The following is a 23,581-nucleotide window of genomic DNA, read 5'->3' as shown; positions in this document are numbered from 1 at the left end:
TAAAGGCAACCCTACACAGCTTCCACACAAACCAGAAGCTGCTTGATATAGGGTGTTCTGCTTGATGTTTATACGGATTGTGTATAGTGTCCCTTGTCAGGGTAAATAGACCTCACAGTGACTTTTACCCAATCCAGCAGGCTGGTCATTTCCTCAGGAATAACCCTCTGTGTATCTGTATGGCCATCTGTGATTGTTCCATAGTGAGCTATGGGTCCCGTAACAACCCAAACATGCTCTTCCATGCTGAAGCATGTAAAAACAAAGATACTGCCCCTAAAGTAGTCACACTTACAATCCATTTCAGTAAAGGTTCTTCAGGAAGTTGATGATACTAATCTACAAAATAAAATAACTTCCTCACATGATACCTCCTGGTTTCATCTGTAGTTTCTTGGTTTTATCCTCTCCCCATGTGATTGGCCCATCTTCTTGTGACAGAGTCTTGGAGGTACTCTCAATTGTCCCCACATAAGCCCAAGCCCAGACTAACCAAAATCTGAGCTTGGTCCAGCATCAAGGTCTCACCCAGAACTCTCCCGTTCTTTCATTTTAGCCATTACAGATAACAATAACCAAGAGATTATATAGTTTGGAGGCACCTGGGTGGCTCAGTCAGTTAAGCATCAAACTTTGGCTTAGGTCATGAGCTCACGGTTCATGAGTTCAAGCCCCACATTGGGCTCTCTGCTGTCAGTGCCGAGGCCACTTTGGATCCTCTGTTCCCCTCTCTCTCTGCCACTACCCGCCTTCTGAGTGCTCTCTCTCTCTCTCTCTTTCTCTCTCTCTCTCTGTATCATTTATTTAAAAAGAGAGGCTAGCAAATCCTACTTCTTTATTTTTTTAACTTTATTATTTTTAAGCAAATTCTCCTTTTTAAAAAATATTTATGTATTTTTTAAAGAGAGAGCACAAGCAGGAGAGGGGCAAAGAGAGAGAGGGAGACACAGATTCCAAAGCAGGCTCCAGGCTCTGAGCTGTCAGCACAGAGCCCAATGCAGGGCTTGAATCCATGAACCGTGAGATCATGACCTGAGCTGAAGTCAGCTGCTTAACTGACAGAGCCACCCAGTCACCCAGCAAATCCTACTTCTGACACCATTCTGGTGACACCTAGCAACTCTCCAATTCTCCAAAACCAACTGGCTATACAGCAATTCAATTACATTCTGGCACTACCTGGTTAGCATCAGATCCCACAAATTAAAGATATCAGTCCCACAGAATTGCCCAGCTTCAGAAGCCAGTCGCAAGCTCCAGGTTGCCACCTGTGCTTCTGATCAACCAGCTATAAATTCTGGGGTTCCAGAACACTCTCCTCAGGCTTGATATTTTGCTGGAACAGCTCACAGAACTCACAAAACACCTTATCTACATTTACCAGTTTTTTATAAAGGGTACATCAGGAATAACCATATGGGAGAAATCCACAGGACAAGGCACAGATTGGGGGAGGGGACGATGTCATGAAGCTGCCATGTGCTCTCCAGGTATGCCACCCTTCTAGCAACTCCTTAAATTCACCAAAAGGAAACTCTCAAAAGAAATAGAGAGAGCTCAATCTCCAGTCCTCCTCCCTTCCCTGTAGGTTGAGGGTAGAGCTGAAATTTCTCACCCTCTAATCACTTGGTCTTTCAGTCACGAGCCTCATCCTGAGGCTCATTAGCATAAATTTAGGTGTGATTGAAAAGGGGTAGTATAAATAACAAAAACACTGAATCACTCAGGAAATTCAACGGGTTTTAGGAGCTCTGTACCCCAAACAGGAATTCGAGACAAAGACCAAACATATTCCTTATTACACTACAGTTACTCTGAGATGATGCCCACAGAACTGAGGAAAAGAGACTTGAAATTCTCAAAGGAAAGAACTGACAGAATTTTGGTAGCTCTGTAGAAACCGGTAGGATCTTGGAGAAGCATTCTAGGAATTAAACAGCTCAGGTTTTGAATTGTTGTTCTGCCACTTAACTTCCCCCGTTTCATCTTCCCCAAATGCAAAATGGAAGTAATAATAGTATTATACTTACTTCTTAGGGTTGTTCCAATTGAAGATAGTAAACAATAAAGTGTCTGGATTCGTACTTGAACATGCATAGAGCTCAGTAAATAATATTTTCACCATCATGGATATAGGGGACACCCAAGTTCTAACTCATGTTTATGGTCCTCCTCGCTGTATGATCTCTACTCTTTCTTAGTCACTTTGCCATCTCTGAGCCAGTTTCCTCATCTGTAAAGTAAATGGGTGGCCCCAAGAGTTCAGGGGCCTTTCCATCAGGAACTCTGCATCAAATGTGACTCAAAGATTCTGTCAGGGTGACTCAAGGGTCCTGGTGCCTGTGGCAGAACAGGGGAGATGGAGGGGAGGCGCTCTCGGGGCAGAGGCAACACAGTGTGAGAATCCCTGCAGGGCGTGCTGTTCCCCAGACTTCCTTAACTAGTGGTGAACCAGTAGTGTGCCAGATGGGCCTGGCAATGAGCTATTCCAGAAATTTTGTCCAGGTTTGAAGAGAGTAGAAGCCTAGGAGCCTCCGGGAACCTTTCACCAGCCACATTTGATTGGCTCCACGTCAGGTACAAGGGCTGCTACCCCTCCCGCGACCTCCCGCGGTTTAGTGTGCACACAGCCAGCCTCCTCTCAGCGGCGCGCGCAGTACGTCAGGGCCCGGGGCGGGGCGTGGGCGGGGGCCGGGTGCGCTCCGCCCCTTCAGCCTCTCCGGTGCAGACCGGTATCCTGGCTGCGAAGGAGATCTGCTGCTGGGGAACCCAGGAAGAGGAAGGGGCGGAGCTGCCTTGCAGCTGGGACGCGGAGCCGTCAGCCGACTGCCCCCGGGGTTCGTCGGCAGTCCCTGGCGCCGCCCGGCGCTTTGAGAACCAGCCAGGGCCGAGGCCAGCGGGACCCGGACGGGCGAACCAGCTCTAGGAAGCCGGGCAATGCTCCGTCACGGAGTATCTCTCGACCGGGGCCACCCCAGGTCCGGCCCGGAGCAGGAATCGGACCGGACCCGAGGGTCCCCCAGACTGAGGTTCCTGTGGATGGGCCTGCCTCTGGCTCTGGCGCTGGTTCTCTGGGCCCCGGTCGGGGCCCACCCTCTTCCCATCCAAAGCCAACCCTCCGGTCGCTTAGTTCCCCAGCTCCGTGACGCCTTTGGGTGGTGGAACCTCACCTGCCCAGTTTGCAAAAGTGTGTTCACTGCTATTGACTTCGGGCTGAAGGTGAGCGCTTACAGGTCCTGCAGTAGAACAGCCAAGGGAGCGCTGGCGGGGTCGGGCGGTGGAGGGGCTGGGGCTGGGGTCCTGAAGAGCATCCCTGATGAAGAGGCTGAGGATACAAGCCTTTACCGGATTTGCTCTCCTTTAGGGACACCCATGACTAGACGCCACCGCTACCTCCATTGTGACCTTGTGAAGTAAGGAAAGAGCGCAAATTTTATGCCGGGCACTGTGCTAGCCATTTTATACAGGTCAAGTCAAGTCTGTGAGGTGTTTTCATTACAGTTGTTATCTCCCATTTTCCAAATGAAGAGCATCTGGGAGAGGTGAAGTAACTTCACCGAGGGCACAGAGCTGGCGGCAAGGGGGAAGGGCTGGGATTCCTTTCCTGGTATATCTGACTCTGAATCCCCCTGTGCCTTACATTTGGCATCTCTAATCCAGAGCACCATGACTGTACTAGCTGCTCAAAAGGGACTTGAATTCAGAAAGATCCAAGGGTGTGGGACTAGATGGGGTTGTCCTGACCTGATGGGATGATGATGAGTGCTGGTTGGTAGGTGAGTTTTGCAGGTTTCCCCAGGGAAACAGGGCCTGCCCTTGTGTGTGTCCCCCAAACTCTGGACAGCCCAAATTTCAAGTCACTCTGCAGACAGTAACTGAGGAAGCCAGCCAGGCAAACAAAAGGCCTGAAATGCCACTGCCTACTGAGCTGAAGAGGAACTACTGGCCTGATGCTGCCTGAGTCACAGGGCAATATCTGTGGGAGTCAGGGAGTGCACTGAAGTCTCTTCACCACAGTGGCACGGAGTCTGGCCTGGCCCCAGTTTGGATAGGGAGACACAGATGGTGGTAGCCAGGGGTTGTCCTGGCCCCTGTGTCCCCTCTAACCTCTCATCACTGGTTCTTCCCACCACAGAAGGAGTCCAGTGTGGCCTGGGTGGGCTCCGTTGCCACCAAGCTCTGCAAACTGCTGAAGATAGCACCACCCACTGTGTGCCAGTCAACTGTCCAGCTCTTTCAAGATGATATGGTGGAGGTGTGGACACGCTCAGTGCTGAGCCCATCTGAGGCCTGTGGTCTGCTCCTGGGCTCCACTTGTGGGCACTGGGACGTCTTCTCATCTTGGAACATCTCTTTGCCGGCTGTACCAAAGCCGGCCCCACAACCACCCAAGCCCCCAGCCCCAGGCGCCCCTGTCAGCCGCATCCTCTTCCTCACTGACCTGCACTGGGATCATGACTACCTGGAGGGCACAGATCCTGACTGTGAGAACCCACTGTGTTGCCGCCGGGATTCTGGCTTGCCACCTGCCTCCCGCCCAGGTGCTGGATACTGGGGCGAATACAGCAAGTGTGACCTGCCCCTGCGGACCCTGGAGAGCCTGTTGAGCGGGCTGGGCCCTGCCGGCCCCTTTGATATGGTGTACTGGACAGGAGACATCCCTGCCCACAATATCTGGCACCAGTCACGTCAGGACCAGCTTCGGGCCCTGACCACCGTCACAGCCCTTGTGAAGAAGTTCTTGGGGCCAGTGCCTGTGTACCCTGCTGTGGGCAACCACGAGAGCACACCTGTCAATGGCTTCCCTCCCCCCTTCATAGAGGGCAATCACTCTTCCAGCTGGCTCTATGAGGCAATGGCCAAAGCATGGGAGTCGTGGCTGCCTCCTGAGGCCCTGCACACCCTCAGGTAGTTGAGGTCCATGGAAACCCAGGAAGGGAAAAGAAAGTGGATGATAGTGAAGGGGGCAGGGGACCTGGGCATTACCTGTGACTCTTCCAGCATGAGTCCTCAGCAGTCTTCACTGGCTTTGACCCCACCCTCCACCTCTGCCCTTATGTATGTCCACCCACGCTCCCTCCCAAGGCTGACAGCATACCCTCTCCATGTTGGTCTGTGTCTTTGCTCATGTTGGCCCTCTCTAAAACACCTCCCCTGCCCCCAACCTTAACATCCCAACTTTCCCAGGCTCAGATCATATTCCTTCTGAATGTCCCTTGCTTCCCATTATAGTTATCTTTTATCTCTCCCCTGAACTCCTAGAGCTCTTTTGCCTCCTGAGCCATTTGCCTCAGTCATATAGGCCCTATAATCGGTACTGTTTGGTCTTCTGCTGGAATGTGAGCTCCTTGGTAGGGGTGATGTCCTGTTTGCCTCTGCCCTCCACCCAAATGCTTAGTACAGGACTGTGAGAACAGGACCAGGATTATGAATGAGTGTTGACCCTTCGTGTTCACTTTGTTTCAGAATTGGGGGGTTCTATGCCCTTTCCCCACGCCCTGGCCTCCGCCTCATCTCTCTCAATATGAATTTTTGTTCCCGTGAGAACTTCTGGCTCTTGATCAACTCCACAGATCCTGCTGGACAGCTCCAGTGGCTTGTGGGGGAGCTCCAGGCAGCAGAGGATCGAGGAGATAAGGTGAGGGAAAGTGGTGAGGACATGGTGAATAGGGGGTCGGGGGAGAAGCAGGCCCTTCATGACCAGATTCCTATCTGGAGCAACTGTGAGTAGAGAAGCCTGGTTTTCTGAAATTCCCAACAATTGGATTCCCTGAGAGTTCAGCTCCTGGTCCCCCTTAGGATCCCTCATTCACTCCTCCTCTCTGGCCAGCAATACCAGCTGTTGGAGGAGTGATGAGTACGAACTTCCTGCCCAGGGCTGCCTGGACCCCTCCTTGTCCTCATAATCTTCCTTTTTTTTTTTTTTTCAGTTTGAAGTTCTAATTGGCTTTATTGAACAACTGATGAATCAAGGAGGATCCCAGCTAGCAAGTAAAGGGGCATTCCTCTTGATAACCTCCCTTAACTCTCGCTGCAGGTACATATAATTGGCCACATTCCCCCAGGGCACTGCCTGAAGAGCTGGAGCTGGAATTATTACCGAATTGTAGCCAGGTAAGAGGGAGGTGGGGAGAAGGGGGTGGATGAAGTCTGAAGTTCATTTGGAAATTCCTTTGAGTATTTTATCATTCCTCCTGCCCCATTGGTATAGACAGGCTACTTCAATGTGTGGAGAAAGAAAGCATCCCATCTCCCCACATCTCCTCCTGTCCCTAAAACCTTTTGAATCTAATTAGTGTCTTCTGGCCAGGTATGAGAGCACCTTGGCTGGTCAGTTCTTTGGCCACACCCACGTGGATGAGTTTGAGATATTCTATGACGAGGAGACCCTGAGCCGGCCACTGTCTGTAGCCTTCCTGGCACCCAGTGCCACCACCTACATCGGCCTTAATCCTGGTGAGTGATGTGGGAGTTGTTGAGATAGAGGAAGTAGAAACAAGAATTGGGGCCAAGGCTGGCAAAGGGCAGATGGGACATGTGACCTCTTCCTGGAGTTGCCTTGGCTCCTTCCCTTTCTAGTCAGCCCTTCCTCCTTGCAGGTTATCGGGTCTACCAAATAGATGGCAACTATCCGGGGAGCTCTCATGTGGTCCTAGATCATGAGACCTACATCCTGAACCTGACACAGGCTAATAAGCCAGGAGCCACACCACACTGGCAGCGTCTCTATAGGGCTCGAGAAACCTATGGGTTGCCCAACGCACTGCCTGCCGCCTGGCATGACCTGGTGTACCGCATGCGAGGTGACACGCAGCTATTCCAGACCTTCTGGTTTCTCTACCATAAGGGCCACCCCCCTTCAGAGCCCTGTGGCATGCCCTGCCGCCTGACTACTCTGTGCGCCCAACTCTCAGCTCGCTCCGATAGCCCTGCTCTATGTCGCCATCTGGTGCCGAATGGAAGCCTCCCTGATGTCCAGAGCCTGCAGCCAAGTCCATCTTTCTGCTAGGACTCCCAAGGCCCAGATTTGGGAAAGTGCAAATCTTAGAAAAGGTGCAAAAACTCCAGAGGACGGCCATGGTAAGAAGAGTGTCTGGTGGAAAACCCTGTCCCTGGGCCCCAAGCACACTGGGGAAACAGGACCTTCTTTCATGGAGCTGGTTTGGCAAGATATAGGAGAGGGCAGCTGCTCTACCTGTGCCCAGCATCTAAGCTGCCCTGGGACTACTGCCTTTCATCACTGTGGAGCAAAGGTCTAAGTTGGTACTGCCCCAGCAGACCACACAGGAGCTGTCACCCCAGGCCTGTGCTGGCCAGTCAGGAACCCTGTACTGCTGCTGCTGCCTGGTGGTCAGGCTGTTAAAATAAAGATAAGAGACTAGGACTCCAGACTCCTCTGTGACTGTCCCACTTTCTTCTCTTAAAGTAGGCAAGGGAAAGGGACTTTGGGAATATAATCCAAACTGAGGGATCAGGGTACTGGGGGTGACGGTATGGTGCAGGCACAGGAAGGCACACAGCTTAGCAGGGCAGACGGACTTTATTAGTGATATCAGTACAGCAGAGGTGCCCATGGAACAGTGGGGAGGGGACCCATGCCTGGACCAGTCCCCCTTCTGCCCCTGCCAGACCCTACTAAGATGGGGCCTGGCCTAGACCAGTTCCTCCTGCTCCACCTGAAAAGGGGTGGAGAGCCTGGGGCTGGTCTTGCTTCCTGCTCCTCTTATCAATCCAGTATTGTCACTTCCTCGCAGGGATTAGGTCTCTCTCTCCCCAGCCCCTAGGCAGGGAACCCCAGCTATTGGGGAGGGACAGCTTTGAGGGGGCCTGAGGTCTAACAATAGCCTCTAGTGCCCCTCCCTGCCCCATACCCTTGAGTTCCCTGGGGCCCAATGCAAGCAGGTGAAGGGAGGATTGAGGATTTCAGGGGGTATGGGCCCCCAGGCGTTTGGGTTTGAGGGAACCCCACAGCGACTGAACACCCCTGCGGACAGTCCACCCTACACGGCGGGCAACAGACTCAGCAGGCGGTGCCGGGAGGCAGGAGGTGGAGGCCTGGGAGCGTGCATCCAGACACTTCTGGTAGCGGAGCTGCAAAGAAAAGAAATAGGTGCAGCAGTTGCTCTCCAGCCTACCTCAGGTGGCGTGGGCATCACCACTCCACCACCCTATCCGCTTACCATGCAGGCAGCCTGCACAGCCTCTGAGAGGCTGGCAGCATTGGGCTCGCACCAGAACATGTGGCAGCAGAAGGAGGCTGGGCCGGCAGCCATGATGAATGCAAATGTGTGGACATCTCTGCCCACAGCCAGGAAGGAGAGGAAACGCACCCGACATTCTCCCAGCACTGCTTCCGTCTGGAGGAAGGGAGCCCAGTTAGAAAGGAACAGCCCAACCCTCTCTTCCACTAGGCTCATCAACCTTACTGGCAGCTCTTCCCCAACCACCCCAGCTCCCCTCCATGGTGAGGGACAGCCATGCCTTCTCCCATTCCAGTCTTTACCTGCTGATGCAAGATGGTAAGGGTAGCAGGGGCCACGCTGACATGACTTGGAGTCCACTGTTCACGGCTACTAGTGGACAGGACTGACTCCAGGGCCCCATTTATCACATCCACCCCTGGAAGATATGGACACAAACATTATACCACTAGGGGTGAAGAGAGGATACCCCAAGGCCTTTGCTCCACCCCCATTTCACCAGTTTACAGCCCTGGACAATGCTGCACAGGTGTCTCTTCCTTGGTGCCCTCTTCCTTGGCTTCAGTGACTTACCACTTTTCTGGTTTCTTCAGTATTGAATCCTAGGCTTGGTTTTCTTTACTTGATTCTGCCTCTTCCTTCAGCCTCCTAAATGAGCTGATTCCCCCAAAGCTCTGACCTCCCCACATCTTGGCTCTCACTGTTCACCCACATTCAGACATTCCACTACATCACACCACAGCAACTCCCAAACCAACTCCTATAGGCCACTCCTCTCCCAAGACCCAAATTTTGTTTTGTATCCACTTGAGGTACATTGACTTTTGTGTCCCACTGTGCTAAGTCATTACAGTGCACAATCGCATTTACACCTATGACAGTATCCCAATTGATTCTTTTAGTACCATTTTTACAGATAAGGAAACTGATGCTTAAATTTCCCTTCTCTATATTCCTAAGTTTTCAGAGGGACTGTCAAATCTTAGTTGGATTCAGTAATTTCAGTAATGTCTATAATGTGCTCAAAGGAAGTAACACAAGGTTCCTGACTTTTAGATCAATCAACTCCCCCTGTAACACAGTGGTTTCCTCCATCTCAAACTGTTATTAAACACTTCACTCCTGCATCCCACTTTTGTCTGCACTCAGCAGAAAACACAGCAGGAGAAGCACATGGCATGGTGGAGTATGGGTGCTGGTCCCTGCACTACTCATGAACAGGTAGTGTGAACTACTAGTCTTTACCTTCGTAGGTAAGAGGTTAGAGTAAGTGGTGCCAACATGAAGGCATGCAGCCCTGTGGGCCACTCCTGGGCACTCTTGCCCCTCTCAGTGCCTCTGGGCTTCCATAAGCAGACCACATGGATCCTTTATGGGCAGAGGACAAGGAAGAGGACAAATGCCTTCCTTGAAAGTCCTCCCTCATCTTGGCCTTGCTCATCTTACCTCTGGCTGGATCAAGGCCAAGCTCCTCTCCCAAGCATGCAAGTCCTCCAAAAACTGGCCTCATCTGAGCTGTCAAGCCTCATATTTACTGCTCTCTGAGCTTCAAATGATTTATATAGCATTTATTAACATCTAATCCTGGCAAATGCCCTAGTAGGCAGATGGGGAATACAGAGTAAGAGGAGAGGATGCCCTCAAGGGACACAGGTTGTAACTGCGGAAATGTCTCCATTTGGAGTACCCTTTCCCTCTTGATTGAGTAACTCCCAATACTCATCCTTTGGGATTATTCCAAGCCCTGCCCAGAAGCCTTCCCTGCTGCAGGGCAGAGAGAGGATGTTGCCAGAACAACCCTTAGCACATCTGGTAATTCCTGGAAAACTTTCTCCATACTGGGCTGTAGCCATCTCAAGAACAGAAGCCAAGTTTAATTCATCTCCATGGCCCCAATCCTAGCACAGGTGTATATACTGAAGGAATTCCAGATGCATGAGCAAGTCACCCTGAAGGCAACGTGGGCAAATGCATTCAAACCGTATAACCAAGTAACCTAGGAGCCTACAGAATGGTGACAACGCAGGCAGTCCTGAGTGGGTCAGGTCTGATTGCCAAGGGCTGTGGTGTTTTTGACATTTAGGCCACTCAGTGGAAAATCTTGAAGACCATGAGTGTGGACAAGATATCAAAGTCAAACCGCTTGACAAGCTCATGGGGCTATGGGGGTAGGACCCGGCCTCAAAGTATGGAGAGGATCAGTGAGGGTAGGGGAGGAAGTAGTGGATCAAGGTGGCCTAGAAAAAGTCTGCCATATTTGGTAATAACTCAGGAGTGAAGCCTACATCCTAACCCCCATCCCTGCACTCCCAATATCCCTGGTCCTACTGTGCATTTTTTTCCAGATCAATTGCTGCCTTCCAGTATAGTATGTAATTTCGTTACTGCCTGTCTCTCCTGGCTAGAATGTCAGTTACCTGAAGGCAGTAGTCTGCCAGTTTTGTTCATTCATGTATACTAAGAACCTAGAATAGTGCCTGACACAAATCAGGCATTCCATACTTATTCACTGAATAAATGAATGATTAATGAGGGAATATTGCAGCTTCAGGAGGGGCCAATGTTAAACTCCTGGAGGTTGGACAAAGCAGGAAAAGAGGCTGGGGACTCAACAGAGCAGACCCATCGAGGTGACAGGCAGCAGAGGAGCAGTCAAGTATTGCAGATGGTTGCTTCGTTATTGTGAGAACCTATGCAAGGTGGCAGACAGCGAGTAGGGGTAATAACCAGAAGAGGCAATGAAGGCTTGGAAGTTGAGGGTGAAAGGCAGAAAGAAATGAAAGCAAAGGTGTTGAGGTCAGCCAAGCTTTTTTCCTGCTCCTTGAGCAAGATTTTTGCACCTCCAGCTCCATGTCTGTGACAGTGCCATTGAACCTAACTGGAATATCAACTTCCATCTGCAAATCCAGGCCTTCTTTCAAACCCCAGCTCAATCCCTATCCTTTCCAAGAAGGGTCCCTTTATTGGATATAAGATGCTGGTCATTAAAGTCAGCATGGTTTGAGGGGAAGAGCAGAGAATTGAAGATGACCAGGTTTGATTCCTAAGTCTACCATTTACTGGCCATGTCATCTGAGGCAAGTTTCATTCATTCTTTCATTTGTTTGTTTGTTCATCCATTCACCAAACACTTTTGAGTTCTTCCTAAATATCTTTTGATGTGACCCCTGACCATATCTTGAAGCAGTCTTTTTTTTCCTCTGGCTTCTCTCCTGCTGCTCTCATTATCCTTGTCAACTTCATCTTCCTGTACTGTCCATTAAATGCTGGAGGGCCTAAAAGCTAGGCCTAGTCTCATTACTCTCTTCACTGTGGGCTCCCTACTTTCAGGGGTTAGTCTTCTCCACACTCATGGCCTTGATAACCTCTAAAACCCAATAACGCCACATTTGAATTTGCAAACCCAGATCGCTCCTCTGTGAATTCAGCTGCCAGCCTGAGTTTGCCACTCAACCTCCCCAAGACACATCAAAATTAGCATGTCCAAAACTGAACTCCAAACTCTATACCAAAACTAGCCTCTTCCACAGTCTACTACCTTTAGAGAATGACATCACATTCCAGTTAGCTCCCAAAGCCAGGAAGCCAGGAGTCAGCCTGAATGCCTCTATCCTTCGTCCCACAGTCAATAACCAAGATATTTGATTTTAATCATCTAAACATCTCTTGAATCTGCACAGTTTTCTTCAGCTCCACCATAGTCCACAATACTCTTACCAGCCATGCTCCAAGACCCTCTCAACTGAGTTCTTCACATCCACCACCCCTCCTAAACATCTTTCTCCATGGCATAGCCAAAGTAAGCTTTCTGATTAGCCAAGTGCTCTCCTGAACACTCTTCTATAGCTCCTTGCTGCTCTTAGGATGAAGACAAATCATTAACATGGCCTATGGGGTCCTACAGGGTCTGACTGCTACCCAGCTCCCGACCTCATCTGGCACCAGTGGCCTTTTCCCAATGCCTTTGAAGTACCCAAGTGTCTTCTACTATGGGTCCTCCCCTGCCCTGTTCATCCTGCCTGGAATGATCTTCCCCTGCTTTATTCCCATCTCTATCCCATTTCACCACATTAGCTCCTATTCATTTTTTGGTCTTAGTTCAAATGTCACTTTCTCAAGAAAGTCTTTTTTGACATCCTAAAGTAAATCCTTCTGTACAAGTTTTATAGGACCTTGCAACTTTCTTGCAATAAATGCTCATTTGTAATATACATTTATTATTAATATAATTTGATTAATTCTTTTTCTTTTCACTGTAAGCTCCATGAAAACTGTGGCCATTGTTCTCCCAGGACCTAGCACATAATAGGCTTCATAGGTATTTGTTAGACAAATGAACAAATAAATATCAGGTACTGTGAAAGCACCAGAAATATAAGTGAGAACCAGATAGTTTCTACTCTAAGTCTCCTTATCTACAAAACAGTATTACCAAAATCCCAGCTTCATAGAATCATCAAAACTTAAATGACAAAGGGGCGCCTGGGTGGCTCAGTTGGTTAAGTGTCCAACTTCAGCTCAGGTCATGATCTCATAGTTCACGAGTTCGAGTCCTGCGTCGGACTCTGCTGACAGCTCAGAGCCTGAAGCCTGCTTCGGATATTGTGTCTCCCTCTCTTGCTGACCCTCCCCCACTCACATTCTGTCTGTCTCTCTCTCTCTCTCAAAAAAATAAACATTAAAAAAATAAAAATAAAATTTGACATATAAGGAAGTACTCCACAAGCAATAGAGCATGTCACAATTATGCTCACTGCTTCCTCTCTGGGTGCTGACAGCTCACAGTTAGTTCTGTAATACCAAACCCAGCTCCCAGCTGCTACTTGGTGTTTCCAGTCATCTAAGACCTGCCTCCCAACCCAATCAAAGTGTTTCCATGGGATAAAGAGTTGGTCTCCCTGTGTGCTTCGGTCATTGGCTCACACTCACTGAAGGCATGACAACTACTGCTATAGGCAGGACACAGAGTGCAGATGGGACATAGGTACAGGAGGTGGGATGCATTTTAAAGGAAAGGGTGATATCAAGCATGAGGAAGGGCTGGTAAAAGAGGCACTGGGAGGCAGAAGGTGGGGGCATTGCTTTGGGATCAAAGCTGGTGGTCCCTAGGTAAAGAAGAACACACATACCAACAGGTTTAGCAACAGGCACATTCCCCAGGTAATAGACTTGGAACTTTTGTACCAACTCATTCTTAGGTGCTGGGAACTCCACTGTGGAAAAGAAAACGAGGATCAATTGTGGTGGCAGATCTTGCTCACTCCCAGTCCCACCACCAGGGCATAAGTTGGACGTGCACCCAGCCAAGTCCTCACTTCCACCCATTCCCCATCTGCTTTTAACCAGAGTCCCTTCACTTATTTGATCCAAAGACTTTAGTCTCCATGTGCCCAGTTTTTATCATGTCCATGTAGTAGCACATGCCTCTTCTTGAGTTACTGCACCTTTGCCAACAAAGTTGAGCTGGACCTGGAAGAGTTGTGGCACTGACCTTGGAAAGGGACATCCACAAGTTTAGAGTGGTCCAGAGAGAGTCCATTTACCAAGCAGCGGGCGTTACGCCGTTCAGCCATGATCTGAGCAAGGGAAGCGTGGAGGGGAGGATCGAAGGAGAGTCCATTAGGGCTTTGTTGCCCTGGAGCGCCCCCACCCTGACTCAGTGACCCCCACCCACATCCTTGTAGAGCAAAGGTGGCAGCTAGTCCAGGGAGTGGAGGGGGCCGTGCCTTAGAGCAGATCTCATGCAGGCTGGTGGCGATGTTCTTGGCAGGTGCCTCACAGCGAAACACATGGCACTTGAGCATCTGGGTCAGTTTATCTCGAGCGACGTAGGCAAAGTCCCTGTTGGGGAAGGGGCACCTCAGTGTCTCCCAGTGCCATCCAATGTGAGGCATCATCCCTACCCAACCCATGCCCTCCCTGTCCATCACAGCTCCTCTGGGCTTCTGGCCTCAGGATGGTATCCTGTGGGTGCTGCCTTCTGGCTGGTGGGTAGACAGGCAAGCATGCTGAGGGGGAAATGGGCGAGCAGAGCGGGCAGGAAGGGGCAGGGCAGAGAGGGGAACTTGGGCACTTTGAGGTGCCTGGTCCAGGTGTGGGAGGAGGAACAGGCAGGGTAAATTAGGCATAAGTACCTCTCTCTGGGTCCGGCAGCACAGAGAGGCAAAGAATAAAGTTAGGGAGGAGAGCCCCCACCCAGACTTCTGGATGACTCCCCGCCCCCAGGATCCCAGGCCCAGCTCCCACCTTCCACTGTCCCGCCCGACACCCCACACTCGAATGCTGACGATGGGCTGGGCGTGCAGCAGGGCCTGACTCTGCGGCTCCACCAGCTTTAGTGTCTCGTCCTCCAGCTGTAGCAGCAGGTCCTTTCCCTGCGGGCCCAGAGAGCAGGCATTCAGTGGAGCCCCAGCTGGGGAGGTGCTGATCTCTGCCACCGCCAGCACCGGGCACCCCCCACCTTGGTGTTGGACCATTCACCGTGCAGACCTCACTCTAGTAGAGGTCACATCTGTCATCTCTTATGTGACACCTTTTATCATCCAGTCACTGTTAGAAACCATCTCCCAAGATCCCGACCTGGGATCACACACACACCCATGTCACAGGGCTGTCACTTGGGGGGTCTGACGCCTCCCTCCCCACCCCGCTCCCCCCATCACTGCTCAGGCAGCCCAGCTCTCCTCTCCCTCACAGCTCCCTTCCCTTCTTCACTGCACCACACCTGCCAGCTCAGCCCTCACCTCCCCCCATCCCCCAGACATGGGGTCGTGCAGATTGTTTTTGTGGTAGGAGAGCTGACGGATGCAGTTGTTGACTGCCACGCTGCTGCGTCCAGGGGCCAGCTCCTCCTCGGTCATCTCCACCCAGCCTAGGGAGCGCACGGCAAAACACTGCGAGACACAGAAGAGGGGGTGGGAGATACAGGGTCTGAGCTAGAACCGGAGGACCCCCAACACAGGACACTCTGCTGAGAGCAGAGGAGTTCCTGACTCAAAACATGGCAGCTGGAGGGTGTGCAGAGCTCCCCAAACAGGGTACGGTTGGTGGGAGGGGTGATGGTCTCAGAAGAGACCCCTGCAGTACAAGGAAGCATCTGAGCCACATGGACAGAGCCCCCACCAAGCCACTGGGCTGGTTGAGTTAAACACTGACATGCCTCTGGCTCAGACACAGGGGTCTGTGCTAAGACTAGAGGAGCTCCTAACTCGGGGCCTGGAGATCTTACTGAGATCAGAGATGCTCCCCAGAATGTGACATGAGGGGGTCTCACACACACACAGGAGCCCCAGCCTGAGGAATGGGTACTGGTCTTGAACAAACCTTGATCCCTGGGTTGGCATTCCGTGGAGGCAGCTTCTCCTCCTCTTGGGGTACTGGCTCTGGGCTGGAGGAAGATGCTAACACTTAGTACAGATCACCAAACAGGGAGGTGTCCCAAGGCCTCTCCCAGAAAGATCCATCCCCCTGCCAGCCCACTGTGTCATGCCTTCCCACTCACCTGAGGCTCTGAGCTGGGAAGGACAATGTCGCCTCCTCAGGGTCCTTCAGCCCCAAATCCATAGGGGCCTCCTCACTGGGTTCATCCTTGGGAAGGGGTGAGAGGAGTCAGGACCAAAATGATGCCCCTTCTCCAGCTCCCCCACTGTAAAGCAGGTCCGCTCACCTTCCAAAATTCTCCATCCTCAAAGCCTTCTCCGTGGGCAAAGCCTGTCCAAGTGAGCTAGGAAGAGGGATGGGAGCAATGAGTGGGTGGCTCATCTTGCTCCAGCAGCACCAGCCCTCCACCCCTGAGCAAAAAACAACCTGTGAGCTCACCTGAGACTCCTCTTGGGGGCTGTTCCCCTGTGAGGGAGAGGCCCGGCCTGGGGGCTCCCACTGGGTGGTCCCTGTTGGGATGTGCCAGTAGTAGGTCCCTGAGGTATCCTGGACCCTCATCCATCCAGCCGGCAGGTCGGAATCCGTCTCGAAGGCGTTGGGGTTCCAGAAGGAATCTGCCAGGTGGGGGGACTGATGAGGGTGTGCCCATCCAACAAGCAGACAGTGGGTACTTATGCCCAGTCCCCGCACTGGGACCCCACTGTGCAGAGGGAGGAATGGGGGAAGGGCTCCCGCACAAAGTTCCTGCTTCCTCCTAGAGCCTGCAGTCTGGAATCACAACATGGGGGACCACCTGCAGGGGATATGACTCAGGTCTCCCCCTAGACCCTGCGCCTGGCTAATGTGGCCACAAAGAGGGAAAGAGGAAGGCAGAGAGAAGGGAGAGAGGTTGGGTAACCCCAACTGACCTCCTATCATACATATACATATTTCAGGTACACAAGCATATCAGCTCCTGCACACATATGTGCACTTAGACACGCAACATATACAAGCCCTACGACACACCTGTGCAGCCACATCAAACACAAGGGTGTGCACACACACAAAATGCCAACATAGATGGCAGGTATCACGGTCAGGGGCACCCACATGTACAGGGGCAAAAACATACATACACACACCAACTCCAGCCATACACTAATGCAGACCCCATTAGTGCAGAGGCGTGCACACACAGTTATATATAACAGCTCCCACCGCGTGTGCACAGAGACCACACCCACTACAACCCCCAACAAACCTGTGTGTACAACACAAACGGGGAGTGCACACTCAGTCAACCTCTGCCATATGTGTGCAGACACCACAGACACCCACACCGAAACCCTTTACCACACACAGAGGCAGGCAAATATTTCATGCACATGCACACGTACCTGTGACATACGCCCCTTGTCTCCTAGCAGAGCCACACAACTCCAGCTCTGTGGCCCAGCTTATGCCTCCTCTGCCTCTCCTCCCCACCCAGCCCCACCCCACAGCATACCCAGCCCCACGCCACCCCTCACCTGGGCTGCTGTCCTGCAGGATGATGGCCAGGAAAAAGTCCTGGGAGAACATGGCGCTGGTTCCCAGCCCCTCCTGCCTCTACCCTCCCTCCTCACAGCCCCTCCAGCCCAGCCAGCTGGGCTCACAGCCTGGTGCTGGGCTGCAGAGAAAAGCTCATCCCGCCCCCTTCTCACCAGGGCAGAGCGCCTGCCAGGCAAGATCCTCCCCCGCCTGGCACTCGCCAAGGAGGGGACAGGACCACCACGGGAGGGGAACTCCTTGAGGTGAGGACAGAGGGTCTTCATAAGACCCCAGCCCATCCTGCTCACATCTCTTCTTTCTAATCCTGGCTCCCCTCCCCCAATCCTGAATCTCCATCTCACCCTGCAGCAGCCGCCACAGCACCACAGTCAAACCTAGTCTTGGGGACACCAGGAAGCTCAACCCCTAGGGAATACCTCAGTCACCTGGGGCCCTGCAAAGCCTGTAGCTCTCAGCACAAAAAGGGTGTGGCTTCAGGGCTCCCAGGGTTCCCTCCCTGGCCCAGAACTTGCCGGGCACTTTGAGGCCAAAAGTGAGCCGTAAGGGCTGGGCCCCAGCAAGCTTGAGATTGGGCTCGGGGCTTCCCAGCACAGCCCCCCTCACCTGCCAGGGCCCAGCTAGGCTGCAGCGTCTCCTCGGCAACCGCAGCACCAGGATAGCTGGGAGCGCCCAGACTGCTGACGTGCTTCCCGTTACCAAGGAAACCAGGAATCCTGACTGGTCCAAGAGGCAGCACTGAGGATACAGGCAGTCCCCAGACCCAGACTGCTGGGCAACTGGGCCCAGAGGGGCTGGGAGCAGGCACAGTTATCCAAGGTGGATGCACACCTGATGTGAGAGTTCTTTATTTGAGCAAGATGTCTCACCACCCTCAGCTTCCAAGTGAGGTGGGCTCACAGAGGAGGGGCTCTTCTTGCCCTTCCAGCCTTCTAAGTAGCCATTACCACCTCTTCTCCCTCCACCCTCCCTTCACCTCAGGCCCCAGGAAATTAGAATGCCTGCTCTTTCCCAGGAACCCTCCATCGTCCTCAGGGCTCTCCTATCAAACCTTTCAGGAACACCAGCACCCAGGGCAACCATGCCCTCCACAGCCACACCCTTCTTCATGGAGGGTCATACACCTTTTGAATCTAGGGACCAATTGACCATCTTCTGACTTAGTCACACACACCAATCCATCTGCCATCCCTGTTGGCCTGTACCTTCCTGCTTCAAAGAGCTTCATCCTTCCGATCTGTCCTGAAGGGGCCACTCTCCCCCCATGACCATCTGGGAGGCCCTTCTGTAGCCTGGCACATCTCCCTCCAAGCACAGCCCCACTCAGGCCTTTCTGCCACATGCACACATTTTTTTCAGGAATGTACATCTTCACTCCTGCATTGACTCATTCAGGCACTCATGCACAAATTCAAAGGTTTGTGTATCATTCATTCACTCATCCATGCATGCCTTCATGGTGAAACCAGGGGTGGCCATTTGCTCAGGGGTCAGTGAATTGCATAATGGTCTCTCCTCTTCCCTCCTCCCATGTCACTATAGTAGTCCAAGCTCCTACCTGGAATTCTCACCTGGATCACCACAACAACCTCACAAGTGGGCTCCCTCCTCCAGCCTAGTCTCCTCCAATCTGGGTTGCACACTACAACACACATGATTGTTCCAAAATGCTAAACTACTCTCCACTTTAATACTCTTGATTATTTTTTCTCTTGCCTTCAAGATAGAACTTAAACTCCTCCTGGAGTTTGGGTGCTGTTTTGAGCCCCTAACTTTCTGCCCCTCAGCCTTATCTGTGAGCACCCCCCCCTCCTTATCTCTCTCTCTCTCTCCCTGCTTGGCAAGCCCTTCATCCTCTCCAAGTCCAGCCTCCATCCTTCAATCTTCACTTGGCTATGATCCACTCCTCCTTCAGGCATCTACTTCTCAAAACTGACCCACCCCCTATCCCCCCACCATGCACATAGGCAGGGCTGGGTGCCCCTCCTGCACCTCTCCCATCCCAGTGCTCACCGTGCTGATCAGAGTTGTCTGTTTATCTCTGTCTCCCCCACTAGACTGTGAGTGCCATAGGGCTGGGAACCTCCTCCCTTATAGAATGCATTCTCAGCATCTAGGACAAGGCCTGGCAGTATGAACCCAACACAGGTAGTAATGTTTTTTCACTCAGTCATTCACCATTCATTCATTCATTCATTCATGCACTTATGCATTCAATCAACAACTTTGTGGAGATCCTAGGATAGACTTCCTCTGTTGCTTTCATGGCCATAGTACCAGAATTACAAAAGAGTAAGCAGTGACTCAGCCCCTTCCTTAGGCTATCCCCACACCACTCACTACTTTGAACTTCCACAGTCTCCACCAGAGCTTGATCCTTGACCATCCTCTCTCACTGAGGTTGATGCCCATGCCCAGCATACCCTGCCCACTTCTTCAGCAGTTCTAACCTTCTTCTCCCAGAAGGTTGGCAGGGGCAGCACTGTAGTGACCATCCCAGCAGCCCCTGAGCAATCAGGCCTCTGACTCATACCCACCACTAGGGCAGAGACTGCAAACCAGCAGCCTATAGACTGATACAAGACTCAGATTTGGTGGGGCTGCATGGTGCTTTTAAAAAAAAAAAAAAAAAAAGAAAGAAATGGGGGGACACCTGAGGGGCTCAGTAGGTTAAGTAGCTGACTTCAGCTCAGGTCATGATATCACGGTTCATGGGTTCAAGCCTCGCATCGGGCTCTATGCTGACAGATCAGAGCCTGGAGCCTGCTTCAGATTCTGTCTTGTCTCCCTCTCTCTCTCTGCCCCTTCCCCGCTCATGCTCTCGCTCTCTCTCTCTCAAAAATAAACTTTAAAATAAAAATTTTAAAAAAATAAATGGGGATATTTCATATCAATGTCCAGTTTTCAGTTCACCTAGAAAAGTTGCACGAACTGGCTCCATTGCAACTGCGTTTCCCCCGACCCAACCCTATAAGTAACAAGCTGGAGTAGAGCAGCAGCGCTCCCTTTAAAGGGGGTCCAAGCAATCACCATCGAAGGTCACTAACATCATAAAAAGAGGCGAAAAGACTTTCTCTTTGATAAAAGTACTCAATGTTTTGCAAAAGCAAAACACACACAAAAAGACCTCTCAACTCTGAGTCTGATCAAGGCTCTGGAACTTACTCTCAAATTTACAGGAAATCTCTGGAAAGAGAAACCTGTTCAACACTGCCACAGAGAGAAGGTCTGCAAATCCAGACCATGGAAAACCCAAGACAGATAACACAGAGTCTCCAATTTAAAACAACAACAATAACAACAACAACCTGCAGGCAAAAATTGAGAGAGACAGAGGACTGGAAAGACAATATACAGACCAAAAGAAAATTTAATATACACATCCACCACCGAAAGGTCTGGGGCTCTTTGGTTATTGATTCAAACAATCAAAACTTTTTTTTAAGTAGCAAGGTTAGGGGTCATTTATTAAACAACTGGGAAATTGTAAGCATTGACTAGATGTTTAATAATATTAAGGAATTATTGTTAAAGTTTTGAGCTCATGATAGTATATTGTGGATATTTTTAAAAGAGTCTTATTTTTTTGGAAATGCATAGGTAAACATTTATGGATTTGGATGTTTGCTTCCAAATAACCTAGGCTAGGGCCCAGGAGTAGGTGGGGGCAGCAAGATTAGTCATGTGTTGATAATTGTTGAAACTGGGTCATGGGAAATCAGGCTCATTATTCTATTCTCTCGACTTCTGTAGATATTTGAAAATGTCCATGATAAGTTTTTTGAAAGGGTACAGTGTCCTGCCCTCAGCTCATCTGCATGAACTGCATGTCCCCCTGCAAAGGCTTCACAGTTTGGGGTCTGGTATGGTGCCTGGTGCCAGGTACACACAAGAGTCTTTCCTAATCTTTTTTTTTTAATTTTCTTTTTTTTTTTATGTCTTTATTCTGAGAGAGAGACCGAGAGCAAGCAAGGAAGGGGCAGAGAGAGAGGGAGACAGAATCTGAAGCAGCTCCAGGCTTTGAGCTAGCTGTCAGCACAGAGCCTGACGCGAGGCTGGAACCCACGAACTATGAGATCATGACCTGAGCCGAAGTCGGACGCTCAACTGACTAAGCGACCCAAGTGCCCAAGCCTTTCCTAATCTTTACTTACATCCCAGTCCACAGAAGTCCAGGGTGTAGCTACATCCCATTATCTCTGTCCTTTTTTCCTCAGCCTTGACTGCATCTCTATGTGACATGAGTAAATATGGAGACTCAATTTACTTAAATAGGACACATTTAATGATCAGTCCTTGGAGTCCTAATATCTATTTTCTCCCCCTACCCACCCAGGAGAAAGTGTTTAGTCTTCCTTTATTCCCTTTTAGTCAATAATCCATTCCTGATACAAAAGATACAAAACGGTATCTTTGCAATGCCAGAGTGGTCTCTGCACACAACCGACTTCAGTCTTTCCAAATAGACCTCTGTGGGCAGGTGCTGCTGCCGCCTCCAGACCTGGCCTGTTAAAACCTGGCTCAAGTGCACCTGGTTCATTGTGCTGTGTGCATCAGTGGCAGGGTATGCAGGGCCAAGAGCTTAGGTCAAGACTCAGTCCTACTGTGATCCCAGACTGCGACTTTGGGAAAGCTACCTAACCTGTCCAGGCCTCCTTTTTTTTGTCATCTGTAGTACATCATCATCATAGTACAGGCATCATAACAGTCTCTACCTCACAACATTATTGTGAGGATTAAATACGACAATGTTGAGCACAGGGCAGTACCTGGTAAGTGCTCCCTAAATGCACCTGGTCTACCATTCACTGATGTGTGCATGATGGGAGGATCTATCAACTTGTGCAAGCACTCTGCATGTAGGAGTGGTTTCATTCAGGAAAACCAGGATATGGTCTGCTGAGGACTGAGGACATGCACTTTGTGACTCATGCCCAGGCTGGCCTTGGCCTCTGTTTGGAAAGGCCTGACCTCTGCCCTCTTGCCCTCCCATATTCCCCACATCAAGCTCCATTAAGGTACCTGTGTCCTCTGGGGAGCCATAGGAGGGGCTTCCCTGGGATAAGGTGGCCCAGCTTGAGTCCTCGTCACTGGCTGCACTGTTCCGCATGCCAAACAGGAGGCTGGCACTCTTGCTGTGCTCTCGGGGACCGTCAGCAAGGGCCTGGGGTCTGGGGGGCACCTCCACATTCTCCGGGGGTTCAGGCAGCCCTTGGGGAGAAGACAAGTCCTCCTCCTCCTCCTCCTCGTCCTCTTCCTCATCATCCTCCTCGGCCTCCCCGGCTGCCTTCTCCTCTCCTTCATCTGGCCCCTGCTCTTGAGTGCTGATGATCAGGCCAGATCCACGGAGCCCTCTGTTGGCTGCATTGTGGGCGGAGAGCTCCAGCTCAGAGTACAGGTGCATCAGGCCTTTGGGGCCCAAGGGTGCCATCTCAGGTTCCTGACTGGCCTCCTCTCCCAGGGTCAAGGTCACGTTGCGGTTCTGGTCACGATGGGCCGTGGCAGCCCGCCTCAGCTGGTTCTGGCCCTCCTTTAGCCACTTGGCATTGGCAGGACCTGGCTCAGGCCCACCACCCTCCCCCATGGCACTGCGCAGGTCCTTGGGTCCCACAGCCGTGGCCTGCAGCTTGGAGTTGAGCAGCTGGTTGTGGGCAGCGTGCAAGGGCAGGGGTAGGCTCAGGGCGGGGCCTCCGTGGCTGTTGGCATTAATGGCCGACTGGCTCAGTGACGATGGAACAGACATGGCCTTGGCAGATCCTGTAGGGTGGGGAGAGGAGACTGTGTTGAGCCTCCAGGTTGGGACAGCAGCACCCCTGCTTCTGCCCAGGCTGTGCTCTGCACCTCCTCATCTCCCTTACGTGCAGCAGGCCAGCACCCACTGCTCCATGTGCTGTGAGCTATTTTCCCATGAAATGACTAGGATCAACTGCTGTCCCCCTTCACCATCACCTGCTCAACCTCATCTCCACCAAAGGCGAGGGCCAGGCCCCACAGTCCATTTTGGCCCCAAATGCCCAGCCCCGAGCTTCTGGGACAGCACAGCTAGCCCCCTGCTCTGTCCTCTCTCCCAACGACAGAGCCTCCACACAATGGCTCTCTGTGCATCCCCACCCCCAGCTTATCCGACCGGGGCTTACTGTGCCAGGGACCCAGCTGGCGTGGGGCTGGCTCGTGTGTTCTGGATACTGGACACTGACTGCTCCCTTCCTCCTGCCACGTTGCTATCCACAGCCCTCCTACTGTGGGCTCCCCAGGCTGCATTCTTATTATTGTTAAATCACTAGGGTCAACCAGTCTTGAAGCCTACCCCTACTAGGGACTGTGAGAATAGGAGGAATGAGCTGTAGACCCGTCCCTCAAAGGCAAGAACCTGGGAAGGAAGATCGCAATGGAAGGACCTTCAGTCCCAATCCTTTGACCAGTTGAAGCTACATTTTGATGACTGTTTATATAAAGTGTCTCATCCTGGG

General features: G+C 51.6%; 2 protein-coding genes across 5 annotated transcripts; one reads left to right on the top strand and one right to left on the bottom strand.

Moving 5' to 3' along the window:
* The first annotated feature begins 2,761 nt into the window (after positions 1-2,761).
* Positions 2,762-7,391, top strand: SMPD1 (sphingomyelin phosphodiesterase 1). The gene is made up of 6 exons (XM_029956621.1): positions 2,762-3,219; positions 4,136-4,908; positions 5,467-5,638; positions 6,038-6,114; positions 6,311-6,456; positions 6,600-7,391. Exons 1-6 carry the CDS (start codon positions 2,938-2,940, stop codon positions 7,007-7,009), a joined length of 1,860 nt encoding a protein of 619 aa, XP_029812481.1. The 5' UTR covers positions 2,762-2,937; the 3' UTR covers positions 7,010-7,391.
* A 130-nt stretch (positions 7,392-7,521) lies between these two features.
* On the bottom strand, positions 7,522-22,898 carry APBB1 (amyloid beta precursor protein binding family B member 1). 4 transcript variants are annotated; one of them, XM_029957483.1, is made up of 15 exons: positions 22,134-22,898; positions 17,718-17,831; positions 16,020-16,195; positions 15,868-15,924; positions 15,703-15,788; positions 15,525-15,588; positions 14,945-15,094; positions 14,448-14,575; positions 14,336-14,341; positions 13,928-14,042; positions 13,693-13,777; positions 13,331-13,414; positions 8,504-8,619; positions 8,181-8,357; positions 7,522-8,091 (listed from the first exon to the last, which is right to left on the bottom strand). In XM_029957483.1, the coding sequence occupies exons 1-15, from the start codon at positions 22,852-22,854 to the stop codon at positions 7,924-7,926; spliced, it is 2,247 nt and encodes a 748-aa protein (XP_029813343.1). In that variant the 5' UTR covers positions 22,855-22,898; the 3' UTR covers positions 7,522-7,923. The 4 variants fall into 4 exon arrangements, with proteins under 4 accessions (XP_029813343.1, XP_029813340.1, XP_029813342.1 ...); XM_029957480.1 differs by lacking the exon at positions 17,718-17,831 and having other exon boundaries at positions 22,134-22,897; XM_029957482.1 differs by lacking the exons at positions 17,718-17,831; positions 22,134-22,898 and adding an exon at positions 17,093-17,117.
* Between the last annotated feature and the right edge of the window lie 683 nt (positions 22,899-23,581).

The sequence above is a fragment of the Suricata suricatta genome, chromosome 11 (genome assembly GCF_006229205.1).
Source record: "Suricata suricatta isolate VVHF042 chromosome 11, meerkat_22Aug2017_6uvM2_HiC, whole genome shotgun sequence".
In the NCBI taxonomy this organism is placed as follows: Eukaryota; Metazoa; Chordata; class Mammalia; order Carnivora; family Herpestidae; genus Suricata; species Suricata suricatta.
Note: the sequence above shows the minus strand (reverse complement) of the source record. Positions and strands in the feature narration are given on the sequence as shown.

What these genes read in the sequence shown, in the direction of transcription:
- APBB1 (XM_029957483.1), bottom strand. Translation starts at nt 22,854, where the DNA reads ATGTCTGTTCCATCGTCACTGAGCCAGTCGGCCATTAATGCCAACAGC. An exon ending in ATGCCAACCCAGGGATCAAG is followed by an intron (nt 15,095 to 15,524) that starts GTTTGTTCAAGA and finishes TGTGTCTCGCAG; the next exon opens with TGTTTTGCCGTGCGCTCCCT. An exon ending in CTGTGCAGGCTGCCTGCATG is followed by an intron (nt 8,092 to 8,180) that starts GTAAGCGGATAG and finishes TTTTCTTTGCAG; the next exon opens with CTCCGCTACCAGAAGTGTCT.
- SMPD1 (XM_029956621.1), top strand. Translation starts at nt 2,938, where the DNA reads ATGCTCCGTCACGGAGTATCTCTCGACCGGGGCCACCCCAGGTCCGGC. An exon ending in CTATTGACTTCGGGCTGAAG is followed by an intron (nt 3,220 to 4,135) that starts GTGAGCGCTTAC and finishes TTCCCACCACAG; the next exon opens with AAGGAGTCCAGTGTGGCCTG. An exon ending in CAGAGGATCGAGGAGATAAG is followed by an intron (nt 5,639 to 6,037) that starts GTGAGGGAAAGT and finishes CTCTCGCTGCAG; the next exon opens with GTACATATAATTGGCCACAT.